At 48.3% G+C, this 14,730-nt stretch overlaps 1 protein-coding gene across 1 annotated transcript in view; it reads right to left on the reverse strand.

Moving 5' to 3' along the window:
* Positions 1-13,823, reverse strand: part of PAPPA2 (pappalysin 2) — a 303,795-nt gene extending 289,972 nt beyond the window's left edge. The window contains exon 1 of the mRNA XM_040263919.1: positions 11,952-13,823. Coding sequence (XP_040119853.1) covers positions 11,952-12,873 — 922 coding nt within the window. The 5' untranslated portion in view covers positions 12,874-13,823. The remainder of the gene's footprint in view (positions 1-11,951) is intronic.
* Positions 13,824-14,730: the final 907 nt, after the last annotated feature.

The raw sequence follows: 14,730 nt of genomic DNA on the forward strand, positions 1-14,730 counted from the left end.
TTTCACCTTCACTTCCATCCTAGGGACAGAGCACTCAGGTTCAAATCTCGATGCTGCATGAGCAGCTGCCTGTCATTGGGCAACATCCTATTCCTCCCTGTCCTACAGCTTCTCCATCCACTTCCTTGAGTTGTTCTGAGGAGTTCATGAGTTAACATTATCAAAGTGACCACAGTTACATGTGCTGTTGAGTAAATACTACATAAGTATTTGCCAAATAAAAATCCTTTCAGTAATTTCTTGAAACAATGGAGCTTGCATGGGCATACTCTCCATTTCTGGTATCCATCTTGTATCACCTCCCTGTATGTTATGCTGTCTTCTGTTTTATATGACTAGTGCTTTATTACAGGACGTTGGCTCTCTCTTACCTTAAAAAATTCCCTCTACACCCCTGTGTCTTCTTCTGACTTCTGTCCCTTCCCCTCATGGCCACTTTCTGAGCAGATTGTGTTGGACCCTGTTCTAGGTCTTCATAGTCTTACATCTCACTCATAACTTCACCTGCAGTAATGTGGAGTCCCCTCTGAACCCCCAACTCCAGAATGAAACTGCTCTCTCTAAAGTCCCTGATGATTTTCTAACAGCTGCATCCAATGAGCCCGGTTCAGGCCTGATCTCGTACTGGGTGGCTCTGTACCATCTGACACTTTGGTAAATCCATCCTTTTCTCTTTTCCCCAATTCTGCTGCCTTCAGGCCTCCTTCAGTCTCTCCAGTTACTGGCTCTACTTTTCTAGCCTTGAGGAATTCCCGGTCTCATCGAGATAGGACTGGGATCTCCCAGAGGCCGAGCTGCAATGGTCTAATTACAGCAGCTCCCACTGGACAGAGAGAATCTTCCAGGTATGGCCTCTGCCTTGCTCTCTTGATTCCCCCAATGAATGACTAAATGTCTAATACTTTACCTAAGAGGAACTCAATAAATGTTGGATGAATGGATAAAATAATAAATAGAACCCAAAAAAAGTATATTTATTTTCTAACCTGTCCAAAACACACTGCAACAAGTTGTATGAAAGTCAGCAAATGCTGAGTCACTGCTTGAATGATGACTCACTAACTGATTGATTAACTCTTAAGCTCTGTGACTTCCCCTCTGATCAGCCACTGGACTTCTAATCCAGAAATGAGCCACGATTACTAGTCTTGATATCCCAAGCATTGCCATGGCAACGTTTCAACTTCAAAATGCTTTGAAATGTTGGGTTCCAATGACCGTATTCTATATTTGGGCAGGACCACTTTTCTCCACGACTCACTTCTGACTCATAAAGAGAATTGGGATGTTTTTGTTTGCCCACTGGGCTTTATTTCCTGGATGTTCTCTTTTAAAAAAAATTCAAAGCATGGGATTATTTAAGGCAGGTAATGAACATGAGAAGGAGGGGATGTTATTTTTGGGACACAAACTTAACATAGAGATGTGTTTTCTAGAAGGTGCCAGGGTCATGGGGTGTATGATGTGAGCAGGAAGGAATCCGATGAGCACCCAGAGTAACTAACCCTCAGAACACAGAAGCATGGAATTGATGCACTTGTTTATGGTAGCAGGAACCAAAGCTAAGGGACAGTCAGGGTATACAGGCTCAGAATCCAAACTAACGTGCCACCTTCCACTCCTGTTTATTTTGCCTCCTCAAGGCATGGGCTAGGATGGGAACGAGAAGAAGCCAAGCCACCTGGCACACACATACCAAATGACTCAGATGGGCAGCTCCAGAGGAACAATAAAGCAGAGCACAGAGGAGGGAGCAGAAGGTGAGGAAGGACAAAGCATTGCCAGTGAAGGGCAAAGGGGTGAATTTACTTGGGCTGCCAAAGGTGATGCCTACTTTCCAGCTGCACCCCTATTACTCTGAATATTTCCACCTGACAACCTGTGCTCCACCCAAGAACTATACTGAGAGTGCCTGTGGGTTTCCATCTCATCTCTGAGGATGGAGAGAATATACAACCAACAGACAATGAGGAGAGAGAAGCAGATGGTGGCACATGGCCTGGCCAAGGCTCCTCCTGACTACACTGTCACCCTGAGATTGTGGATGCCACGAAGGGAGGCAGTAACTAAAGAAGGGGATGAAGGCAGGAAGGGCAGGGAGTGATGTCAAGCAACACAGCTGCAACGTGATTAGGACGATCACAGAGTCACACTCAGAGAAAGCCCCTCTGTGCTACCACCTGGAAGTGCGTCTCCTTTCCTGACCTGTGCCCCAGACACCTGGGTGACTTCAGCATCCCAACCCCTTGGGAGTCAGAGGCAGGCCCTGAACAGTATGGGCCATAGGGAGATGGCGATGCCTGAGCATTCAGAGCTGGAATCCAAGGAAAAGTTCAGGTCATGTTAGCAGAACTCTATGGCCTTTATTTTCCCTCCTGCCCTCTGTTTCTCTTCTCTTCTGCTTCCTGGAGGTGCCGTTGCATCAGAATCTGAGGCACTGTGACTTTTCAAGGCCTGAGTGTTCCCCATGAGCGTGTCATTCTGGGCTCATGTGGGTGGAAAGCCATAGAAAGTAACGCAGTTCAGGCTGAAGGGAAACTCCCGCCATGCAGAGTTAGGTTCAAGGAAGAAAGGGCCATCTTAGGATGCCCTTAAGTGGCTGAAGGAAGGAGCTTGATGACAGGTTCCTTCTCAACCAGTAAGACCTTCTTGTGATTGCAGAGGTCTCACATGCTCAGGTCCATGTGTTTATTCATTATACAAAACAGCACATTCCTCAAAGACTACCCAGGTGCTACCAGATGTAAGCAGTGGCCAAGCCCTAGCCTTCAACGAGCCCAGAGAAGCCCTCTTCATTTCAGTGGGTCAAAAATATAAAACCAAACTCTCATGCATTTCTGAGGAGTGCAAAATGGTATAGCCACTTTGGAAAACAGTCTGTCAGTGCTTCAAAATGTTTAACACAGAGTTACCATATACAATTCCACTCTGGTGCCTACCCGGCAAAAATAAAAATATAAGTCTGCTTGTGCAGTGTTCATAGCACCACTATTTGTAATAGCCCAAAAGTGGAAGCCACTAAAAAGTTCATCAACTGCAGAATGAATAAACAAAAAGGACATATATAAGGAATAGTATCCAGCAATAAAAAGGAATGAAGCTCTGATACATACTAAAACAAAGCAAACCTCAAGTGAAAGAAACCAGATTCAAAAGACCACACAGAGTAAGCCTGCTACGTATGAATGAGTTCCCTTCTGAGACTTCACAAATCCAATTTGTTCATATAAGTCCAACAAAGTTAGCCTAGCTACCAAATACAATCAGCTGTATAGTATAGATTTGTAATACTTTTCACACAAATAATACATAAAAAACAAACACACAAAAAAATAGAACATATTTAATCTCACAGCACGATACCTTGACAAATATGCCAGGCATGTGAACTAACTTACGTGATTAGATATTCAAACACAAGTTCTCATCTTTGAAAGTTCTCAAGTTAAAGGTTCATATGTAGGGTACTTACTGTATTACATGGAAAGACCAGAGTAGCCAAATCTACAGAGACGGAAAATAGTGGTTGTCTCTAGTTATTGTGTATTTGGGAAGAAGGGGAAGGAAATGGGGAGTGACTACTAATGAGTAAGGTGTTTCTTTTGGGTAGAATGAAAATGTTCTAAAATTAGATTGTAGTGACAGTTGCACAACTCTGTAAATATTCTAAAAAACATAAATTGTAGAGTTTGAACAGGTGAACTTTACAGTATAAAAGTTTTATCTCAAAATGCCATTAAAAGAAAAAAATATATAGTTGACATTGCACAATGCAAGGGTTAGCGTCACCAACACTCCATGCATTCAAAAATCCATGTGCAACTTATAGTCAGCCCTCTGTATTCCCATCTCCTCCATATCTGGGTCCACATCCTCAGATTCAACAGCTCAAACTCACGTTGTTCAAGGGTCAGCTCTAAATAAATATAAACTCCATCTGGAATGTTTGTATCAAGAAACCATCAGGATTTGTTTTTCTGCAGGAAATTTCCCTGCCCCTGATACTGTCAGTCTCTCTGTAGGCATTACCCTGGATAGTGTAGAACTAGCAAGCAAAGCAAAAGAAGATTGTGGAAGATGCACAGCCTGCAGGAAGAGTCCTGGATACCAGGGTCTGGCAAACTATGGCCCACAGCCAAAATCAGATCTGCCACTTGTCTTCGTAAATAAAGTTTTATTGAAACACAGCTCTACTCATTCATTTACATATTGTTTATAGCTGCTTGCACATTCTAGGAACAAAATAGTTTCAATGGAGACTGTGCAACCTGCAAAGTCTAAACTACTTACTAAATTCTTGTGCCTTTAAAGAAAAAGCCACTTTTTTGCTGACACTTCTCGAGACTCATGTGTCCACTTAAGTCTTAAGTCATGGTCCACACACTAGTAGCAGCAGCACTGAGGAGCCTGTTAGAAATGCAGAATCTCAGGTTCCCCCAGACCTTGTGTTAGTTAGTTGCATTAGTGAAAGAAGCAGATGTCAAGATGGAGTTCAATATACATGGACTTTATTAGGAGAGGTGACTAGGAGAGAAAACAGGAGGAAGCCCGAAAAGGCCAGGAGAGCCATCAGTCCATGATGCACGTCTGACCTCGAGGGAAGGGAAGAGAGGAGAAAGATCGGGTGGAAGCATTGTAAACTGCTATACGGTCTAAAGCATGATCTGCAAGGTCCTCATGAATCCTCAAGGCAGAGTCGGCTGTCAGAGGAGTCCTGAATCTCTCAGAAACTGGTTTTCCTTTATTCCTGCTGCACCAAGGTGTCTGACCTTAGTGCGCATGCAGTGACAAATTCATAGCACAGCACCTCTGGTCCTTCGGAAAGGAAATGGGCTGTACTTGGCATTCTCATTGCATCTGCAGCAAGGTGTATTCCCATAGCAGTGAGATGATTTTGAGAAGAATTGTAGGGGATCTCTATGCACATTTAAGTTTGAGAAGCAATACTCAAGGGCAGGAATTAGCAAACTTTCTACAAAGGGCCACACAGTACATATTTTAGGCTCTGTGGGCCATATCTTCTCTGTTGCAACTACTCAACTCTGCCATTCAAAGGAGGAGCAGCCACAGAGAACACATAACCAATTGGGTGTGGCTGGGTTCTAATAAAACTTTCTTTATAAAAACAGACTTTTGCTTTGGACAAGATGTGGCCCATGGGCCAGAGTACACCAACCTCTGCTCTAGAGTTATGGGGTTTAAACTTTTTAGAAGCAACTAAACACTTTTGGGGGGTGGGAGTGGGAGGGTGGGCTTCCCCGGTGGCTCAGATGGTAAAGAATCTGCCTGCAATGAGAGAGACCTACGTTCGATCCCTAGATTGGGAAGATCCCCTGGAGGAGGGCATGGCAACCCACTCCAGTGTTCTTGCCTGGAGAATCCCCATGGACAGAGGAGCCTGGCAGGCTACGCCAGGCCTGTGGCCCACGCCAGGCCACAAAGAGTCAGACACGACTGAGTGGCTAAGCACAGCAGAAACTCTTTTTTCACATGAAACAGGTAAGAGAGGGGCTGCCCCTTTTGATGGTGGGCAGGAAGCCGCATGTGCAACAGTTCCCCTCAAAAACCACTGAGACACCTCTGCAGGTAACAAAAGCAGAATCTGAAAGTCATTGCCCTGGTTCCCCACAAAGAGCCTCGAGTTACAGAAAGTTTCTCTCACACTTTTCTCATTCCTAGTGGGCATCGGCGACCTAACTTTCTACTTAATCCATTCTACAAACATAGCTGACAGTCTAACACTGTGCTAGGTACTTAGGGACGATGAAAGTGAATCAGACACACATTTGGCTCCTGGGGAAGTTTCAGTAAAGAAAAACACGACCTGTATAGAACTACGGCAGCAGGGAGCAATGTGTACCCCAGGAAGTCGCAGGTCAAGGACTGTGGAGACGGGGAAGTGGAGGAGATCATGTCCACACAGGGAATCCGGAAGATTCCGTGGACAAGGGTCAGGGAGCTGTGAACGGAGGGGGCAGCCTGACCATCTGTTTTCCGTCTAAAACCAGACAATGCCTCTCTTCTGGACGACCACACCTCCACAGGATAGACTCTTCTGCACACAGATGCTAACTTACAACCATCAGGGCACATGGCTTGCCCACACAAGCAGACTCATGGATCTCATTCCCGTCACAGTGGGCATACCCACCCCCAGAGACCAACAACCTCGCGTCCACAGTTCTTTCACGCAGGGTTACTATGACTTCACCGCATGTCTGGGGCAAGATCAAGGAGCAGAACTAAGTGAGAATAAAATGGGCGATTCCTCAGGGTCCCACAAGGGCAAACACTCTGACTTGACCACCAGTGCAGCATAGGAAGAGGCAGCTGAGGAGGAGGGTAATGGAAAGCTTATCTTCACAGGAGCCCTGGGAAGGGTATGGACGTGGTGCTTCACATGTTACTGAGCCCTGCTGGATACTGGGGAGGCAGCACACATAGCCTTCCTTTTAAACTCTCTTTACCTCTCTGCGGATACTTCCGTGTGGCAATCTGCCTTCTGCGAAGCTCCACACCCCACATCAACAAAACTCCTCACCCTGGGGCTGCTACTCCCTTACTGAGAGAAGGGGATGTTACAGTGTCCTTTGAAATCTCATTTCTCTGGGGTTGTTCAAAACAAAAAAGCTATCCATATGCCTTAAACAAGGTCAGCAAATGCTGACCTTCCTACCAGGAAATCCAGAGACCTTTGAAACTTACATGAAGTATGTGACATGAGCATACTGCTAAAAAGTGAGCAGAGCTTCCATCATATTCACAAAAGGGTGCATGACCCCAAAAAGCCTTGGACCATTGTCCAATGTACTAAATAGTATAGCCAAGACTAATAAATAAATAAATAAAAATAGTCTTTTCAAGCCACTGACTCAATAGTGTTCTCAATCATCTTGAGACCATCTTGCAAAAAAAAAAAAACCCTATTTACTACCATTCCTGCTGGACAGATGAGCAAGTTAAATTCTTAAGAAATTAATACCCTATCTAAGAAAAGATTACAGGTTGGCAGGTTAGCACTACTGTTAGCAATGATCACCTCCTGCTGTTAATACCACTTCATAAATGAATTTTACAGTCAAGTCTGTGTTGGGCAGTTTACATACATGACTTCTTTAAACACTATAACAACCCTTTGAGATATTTTCTCATTTCTCCATGTGAGGAAACCAAAGCTCAGAAAAGTTGAATGGATTGCCACAGATCCCAGCACTGATAAGTGTCAGATGGAATCTGCTTCCAGGTCTGACTCCCAAATTCTGCCCTGGGATCTCTTCCTCAACCTGGATCATCAGAGAAGGAAAACTCATCTTCGAGTCAGGGACAGTTTCTTAGACATCTTTGTATTCCCCCACAGAGCCTTGCCCTGCTTTGCATGGCAAAGCACTCAATAAATATTTGTTGAATGAAGAAGCGTGGGCTTGGGCTCCAATCCCGCCATGGACTTACTGACTCAGCCTCCGGCCACTTGGAGTTGCAGGTGGTTAGTCAGCTGGGCAACTTCAGGGAACATTTGAAATCAATTACGGGTGAGGAGGAACCTATTAGAAGTTCCTCTTCTGTGTGTGCTGGGGTGGAAGGAGAGGAAAGGAAGTTGAGAAGGAGGGAAAGAGGATGGTCTCAGGGTTGGGTGCTGGAGCTTAAAGATTTCACACCAGGATAGGACAGCATTTGACTTATGTCCACAGCTGAGTTCCAACAGCCTGTCTAAATGGGCTGCTGACCCCAGGCTACTCCTCGATGGCCACAAATCCCTGAATTGCCAGACCCCTGAGCAGTGATCTTTATGGAGGCCCTGACACTGAAGCAGCCACACACAGTCCTTTCCTGCTTGCCAGGCGTCAGAGCTACAGGAGATTGGCAACGTCAGAAGATCTAAGCTGCGGGGGGCCCAGCACCCACCGTCGCTCCCCCTCCAGGGGCCAGAGAGAAGCTAAACACCTACAGCCTGTGAGGCCCACATTGTCCTCTCAGCCCTAAATGAAAGTATTCCAGCAATCCACCCGGAATCCAAAAACTTCCTATTTTGGAAGCATGTGGGAGTTAGGGGTGGGGGGGAGGGAGGTAACTCGAGTTGATTTTGTTTTCTTTACAGTTAGTTGTTACAAGGGCCGGTTAGTCAAAACCCAAAGAATGCCACTTGGGCCCTTTCACATGGGCCCTGCAAACAGACTTGTATGAAGCCGACCCTCAGGGATGCCTACCAACACGCTCTGGGAGGGGATGATCAAATACCTCCCAGAGGCCCGGGAAGGGACAGTCCTCCAAGAAACCAGACTGCATTCCCCACTACTTGGCTTCCAAGGCACCGCCTACTCTCCTGTGCACGAAGCAACACTGCCACCTAGTGCTCTGTGTAGGAAGTATTCTCCGAGGCCTCCTGTCTCGGGCGGGGCGGGGCGGGGCGGGGGCGGGGGGGGGGGTTGGTTGGGGGGGTAGGGGTAGGGGATGGTTTCTCTACCACGGCTAGGGCAACTGAATTACTTGATATCTCTGCCGAGGAGAAAATGCCCCGAGTTTGGCAGATGGAGAATGGAGAAAACTGGACCTAGGTTAAGTAGGTAGAACCTGAGGTTTGAGAGCTGTTAGAAAAGAGTGTGGGAGCCAAGTGTTGTAGCATCTTGGGTTATCCTCAGTGGGGCAGCAGAACTCCCAGGGTTGAACTGTATTTACCTCTCAGGAGCACAGTTCAGCTGTGGTCATTCAGCAACAGCTGAAGGCCAACCATCCCAGGAACAGGCTGCTGCTGCTGCTAAGTCACGTCAGTCGTGTCCGACTCTGTGCGACCCCATAGAGGGCAGCCCACCAGGCTCCCCCATCCCTGGGATTCTCCAGACAAGAACACTGGAGTGGGTTGCCATTTCCTTCTCCAGTGCAGGAAAATGAAAAGTGAAAGTGAAGTCGCTCACTCGTGCCTGACCCTCAGCGACTCCATGGACTGCAGCCTACCAGGCTCCTCCATCCAGGCGATTTTCCAGGCAAGAGTACTGGAGTGGGGTGCCATTGCCTTCTCCGCCAGGAACAGGCAGGTACCGGCTAAAAGGACCAGGGCTAGGGTCAGAGAAGGAAGATGGGCTGATCTGTTGGTAGGCGTGAGTAGATGAGCAAATCGGAGACGTTTATTCCTGGGGGTGACTACCCGTGGCCCTTCATGGTTCTCAGCCCAGGGGGCCCCAGGGAGAGCAAATGGAGCTGACCACAGCAAGTCAACAAGGATGCCTATGTCCTGGGAACCCAGTTGCTAGAATCCTGAAGAACGAAGGCTGGGTTCTCAGCCCCTATCTCTCCCAGACTTTTACCCCAAATCTTTTCTGAATATTTTCTGAGGTGCACAAATCTGAACAAAGATACAGGGTGAGAGGTGAAGAGGAGACAGACCTGAGTATTCTCTGCCCTCCGTCTTTCCGGTGTGGACCTACGGGGGACATGCCAGCACAGCTCCGGGAATGCTTTGATTTGAAGAGAAAGAAACCTCAGAGGCTAGACTGTCTGCGAAAGATTTCCTGCCTAATTTTACATGCGAGAAGGCAATGGCAACCCACTCCAGCGCTCTTGCCTGGAGAATCCCAGGGACGGGGGAGCCTGGTGGGCTGCCGTCTCTGGGGTCGCACAGAGTCAGACACGACTGAAGCAACTTAGCAGCAGCAGCAGGGAGGTGGCAAGGGCTCAGATGGGCACCTTGGAGAAGGAGTTGAGTACGCGCTGTGGCAAGGTGGGGGGGCAGGGGGCAGTGGAGGTGGGCATGGGAGGGAGATGTGTGGGCTGGCGGGGGAGGGGCGGTGCCTTAAGGAAAGCTATGTGTGTGCATGCTCACTCGCTTCAGTCTTGTCTGACTCTTTGTGACCCTATAGACTGTAGCCCACCAGGCTCCTCTGTTCATGGGATTCTCCAGACAAGAATACTGAAGTGGGTTGCCATGCCCTCCTCCAGGGGATCTTCCCAACCCAGGGACTGAGCATGTGTCTCCTGATTCTCCAGCACTGCAGGCTGATTCTTTTACCCACTGAGCCACTTAGGAAGCCCTGTGCTGCTACGGCTACTGCTAAGTCACTTCAGTCGTGTCCGACTCTGTGCGACCCCAAAGAGGGCAGCCCTATAACTGGAACCAAATCCTGACCCTGTTCTCCTCTCTTCAGAGAATGAGAACAGAAGGATCCAGAAGGTTCAGGAACAGGGGTCAGGTACCGACTGTCCAGAAACTGTTCCCTCAGGTCTGAATTTTAACAACTCAGACCACTGGTTTCTTAGAGCCTCCCTCCTATATTCCTGCTGGATCTTTCTCTGATTCTTCAGAGCCAGGGAACTGATCCCAGGTCCCTGTGCTGCTACTGCCAGAGGAGGGGTAAGTGGAGTCGTGGTCTAGACGGCGAGCACACGTTTCCCTGGCAGATGGGTACTAGGAAGCGAGATTAGGCAGCAAGAAGATGTCATCTGGGAAAAACTGTGAAGCTGCCAACTCCGATCAGATAATCATCTCATTATTTCTTCCATTTGGCCTCAGAATAAGGATTTCCTTCTACTCTTTCTCTGCCCCAACCTATCATCCAGCCCAGCCCCTTCTCTATCCTCTCCCTTCACCCCCTTTCCCACCCCAAAATAAAATCAAGCAAAACCACAAGAGTCTAGAGTGCTCAGTGTCTGGGAATCCCAGCTTCCAAAAGAGAAATTACAGCCAAAGAGGGGGGAAGACAGCGTGTCCGGAAGGGATGTTCCAGCAACACACCATCGCAAGAGGCTCCCTCCTTCCAGATTTCTTTCTCTGGTCTAAAACTTAATTGCAGGCACCCAGCAGCCTGAGAAGTCTTTAATATGGGGAGCTGTCAAGCCCTTCAGGGGTTCTGGAGTTCCGCTCCCTGTCTGCCCCAGGCACACCTCTAACGACTTTGGTTTCCCCATCCATGTCATGGGACTGGCAAGCATCAAAGGATGTTGTGCATAATCCAGATTAATAAAATGAAAGTGGTTCTACTATGTACCTAGCTTTGTGTGAGGTTCTGTCCTGGGGTGGGGGCTCTAAAGGGATAAAGAGACACTGAATGATCGTGTATCACTTCTAATCCCTTACCCACTCCTTGCTTGAAATCAATCGCCCCCAACTGCCCCCCACCCCCATTAAGGCAAGGGAGACAGTTTTTCCTAATCCCACTCTTTTCTTTGTCCTTCTGGGTGACTTTCCATGAAAGCCAAGATCTGGGTATACTGTAAAATAAATGTGGAGAGTGTTCCCAAACATTGTTCCTGATTAAGACCATAGAATTATACAAGGTGCATTTCTGGTCCCTTTTACAACAGCCCGGGTTAGAAACCAGGGTCCTGGCTTGTGAGTGCCCACCTTTTCCAGTAGACCTCGCTAGTCCCAGGCTGGACACGTGATTTTTAGGACAAAACAAAGGGGACTCCAGGACCTGCTCAAGGTACTAGCTTTCTGCTACATTCCAGGGCTACTCGAAGAAAAGGAAACCAACCAGGACCCATTGGCTATGTACCCGGCAGCCTTGTTTCCTCACTACCTAGTCCAGCCCAGGCATGACTCACTGCCCAGGTCTGTACACTTTTATGTAGTTTCAAAGTTGCCTGGGTTTCTCACACTGAACTATGAGAAATCGAGTGTGACACCTCTTCCCCACTGACAAAGAACCAGAGATCTTCCCCTTTAAAGAGGGATGAGAGAGTGAGCGGGAGGTCTCCTAAGTGCCATCACAATGTATAGAAGCACAGGAGATCAATACAAGGGGCAAGTGCTCTTGTGGTTATAGGGTCATTAACGCAGATGATGTCTGGAATTCTGCTGCGCAGATGAATAGAGGCCCTTTCCCCCCTCTGCCCGGCCAGCCCTCCCTGGCTCTTCTGCTCTGCCCCTTTCCCCTCCTTGCCCCCGATGTCTAACCTCACCAAAACCAGAAGCCAGCCCTACCCCATGGACTATGGAAAGCCCAGGAGTGGGTGATTACCTGCGATGATGGCTGGGCTGTTCTGTCCTCCCTCCGGTTTCACCCAGGCTTCCACTGTGAACGCCTCCCGGGGAATGTCAGCCAGCACTTCTGGACGCAGCAGCAGCGGCTCCCGCCTCCCAGAGAAGTACAAGACAGGCAGTCCTCCTTGGGGGCTCACGGTCTCGGTCTCTGCTTCCCAGGAGGGGTCCCCTCTACCGTTCCGGATGCCACCCCCTGATGGGCCGGTTCGATCCCTAGGCGTGAGGGGATGCTTAGGCCACGGCTGGAAGTGCTGGGGCGCAAACTCGGGGTCTCCCCGCAGGCCTCCTGCCTGTCCCTTCACCACCTGGCGCCGACGCCTGGTCTTGGTCCGGCCCTTCCTTTGGGTGTCTGGTCCAGATTCCTTTGGGCATGGGAAGCTGGTGATCACGGTGGCAGCCGAGGCTGTGCCTTCTGGAGTCCCAGCCTCACCTAGAGGCTCCTTGGATCCTCCATCGCCAAGATAAGTGTCATCATCTCCCAGTAGCTCCGACTGCCCAACAGCACTGTCCCCTCCCCAGGGAGCAGCTGGCTGCTCAGCCTCACTCCTCTTTCTTGCACTTGCAGTCGGGTCTGGGGGCACAGAGCTCACAGCCATTCCCTCGGCATCTGGCTCAGCGTATCTTGCAGGGTCACTTCCCTGATCTCCTGCAGGGTAGGGCCTCAGGTAGTCCCCAGGCAGGCTGGGATAGACCCCAAAGAGGTGATGCTGAGGAGCAAGTCTGGGCCTTCGAACCTTGGCCCCCAGCCAACAGCGCTCTCCTTCCGACAGCACCTGGGTCAGGTACCCTCTTTGGGCCAAGGATCTCTTGTGCGTCCAGCCCAGCTCCGAGCTGACAGTACCGAGCGCCCACCCAGCCAGGACTACCAGGCTTACCCTCAGAATCTTGAAGCACAGCATACCTCCCCCCGGCTCTTTATACAGCACCAGAAGTCGGCTTCTGGGTACCACACCAGGGTGATGGGGATAAGAGGAAGAGACAGCTATAGCTGTGGATTCGCTGTCCCCTGGCAAATTGTTTTGTTCAGGGACCAGACTTTTCAAGCAGCCCCCAAAGAGCACCTCTCCTGGCTGCCTGCGCTGGGTGCTGTGACCGCGTAGCCTCTGTCCCTCCGCCTCTCCCTTGACCTCTCTCTCTCTCTCCCCTTGCTCTAGTTCAGTCCTTGAAGAATGAAGTCCATTTCTCTGGGTTCCTTTGAATTTCTTCCAGAGAGCTCAGGTTTCTTTCTTTTTCTTTTTTTCCCCCCTTCTTCAATAGCTCCTCCCCTCGTTGATACTAGACGGGGGACACGTGGGCAGGAGCCAAATCTTCTCAAATACACATTTGCGCACACACATACCACTCACTACCTGAAGTTATTAAAAAGAATCTTAGCCTCCAGTGTTCTCTCTTCTTTATCCTCCTTCCTTCCCTAGGAGTTACCTTTTCTTTGTTGTCTTGAACCTCAAATACATTCACCTTCCAACAAATTGCTAGAAAAACTGGTATACAGAGACACAGAATTTGATGCTTACTATCTAAAAAGGCAAAAAAAAAAAAAAAAAGAAGAATCTAGGGGGCACAAAAAATGCCAGCCGGTACTTAGCCTTCACTTCCAGATGTCCTCCTCAGCCAGTTCCCCATCCAGCCTCCAGTCTGCCTGTGCAGGTCAGAATGTGTCCCTCAGCTCTGTGCCTGGGGTTGGTGAGTGCTGAAGGTTGCTTTTAATCCCCTTCCAACTTGTTGGTGTGTTGCAAGTCTCCGTAAAGTTATCCTCTGGGCTGCCAGTCTGGAGTCCTAATAACCTTATGAGTCTGAGAGCCCTTGACTTCACCTTCTGGGAGTCTTGTGGGTCCCTGGGAAGATAGAAAGGAGAATGAGAAGAAGAGCATATCCTTCAGGGGACCTGTGCTCTCCAGTCCCTCCTGCTCCCCTTCTCTCCCTTTCTCTCTGCCTATAATTATCTTCTTGTTTGTTTCATTTAAAGACAATGATGATGTCAAAGCTAATAAGTTCGGTGCATCTCTCCTCCTCCTGCCTGTCCCCTCCTCCCTCCTGAAAACCTCCCCACCTTACTGAGGCACAGGGGACAGATGCTACTCTTGGTTTCCCCAGGAAACGTCTCCTGCTTTCCCTTCCAGCAGCCGCAGCCTACACAATCAATAGCCAACAATCAATACTGTTTTGGAGCACTCTCTTCTGTATGTATTCTCTCTCTCTCTCACACACACACACACACTCACATACACATACTCACACATGTGTTGTGAACAGACTTGCTTACTGCCTAATAAACCCACACCACTCTTTTAGGGACCACTTGCCTCACTTTGTTTGTTTGTTTGTTTTGCCACACGTATCCTGTATTCTTTTCTTATTTCAATCATTTGGGATTTGAAAGGACAATACCCCCAATTCACTTCATGTTAGCCATTGGGAGAAAGGAGAAATCAATTATCCTGCTGTAGGAAGCATTCATAGGAAATGCCATGGATTTGCATCATATAGGTCTTCTTATTCTCACTCAAGTTTCTTACTCTGAAGTTACTAAAAGTCACCATATGCTGAGTGAGCAAATAAACAAAAGAGACACTCAAAATAAGTAAATTACAAATATCAGCAGCTAGACCCAAACAACTTTTTTTTTCATTGATTTGAAATGAATGGATAGAATGGGGAAATAAATAATGTGTATTTAACCTCCAAAATTCTGTTTGCCTAGATGTAAGCTATCTCAAGGAGTCCTACCCCCTAAAAACATGTGTGTACACACACAC

Source organism: Oryx dammah, unplaced genomic scaffold (genome assembly GCF_014754425.2).
Source record: "Oryx dammah isolate SB20612 unplaced genomic scaffold, SCBI_Odam_1.1 HiC_scaffold_21, whole genome shotgun sequence".
Taxonomy (NCBI): Eukaryota; Metazoa; Chordata; class Mammalia; order Artiodactyla; family Bovidae; genus Oryx; species Oryx dammah.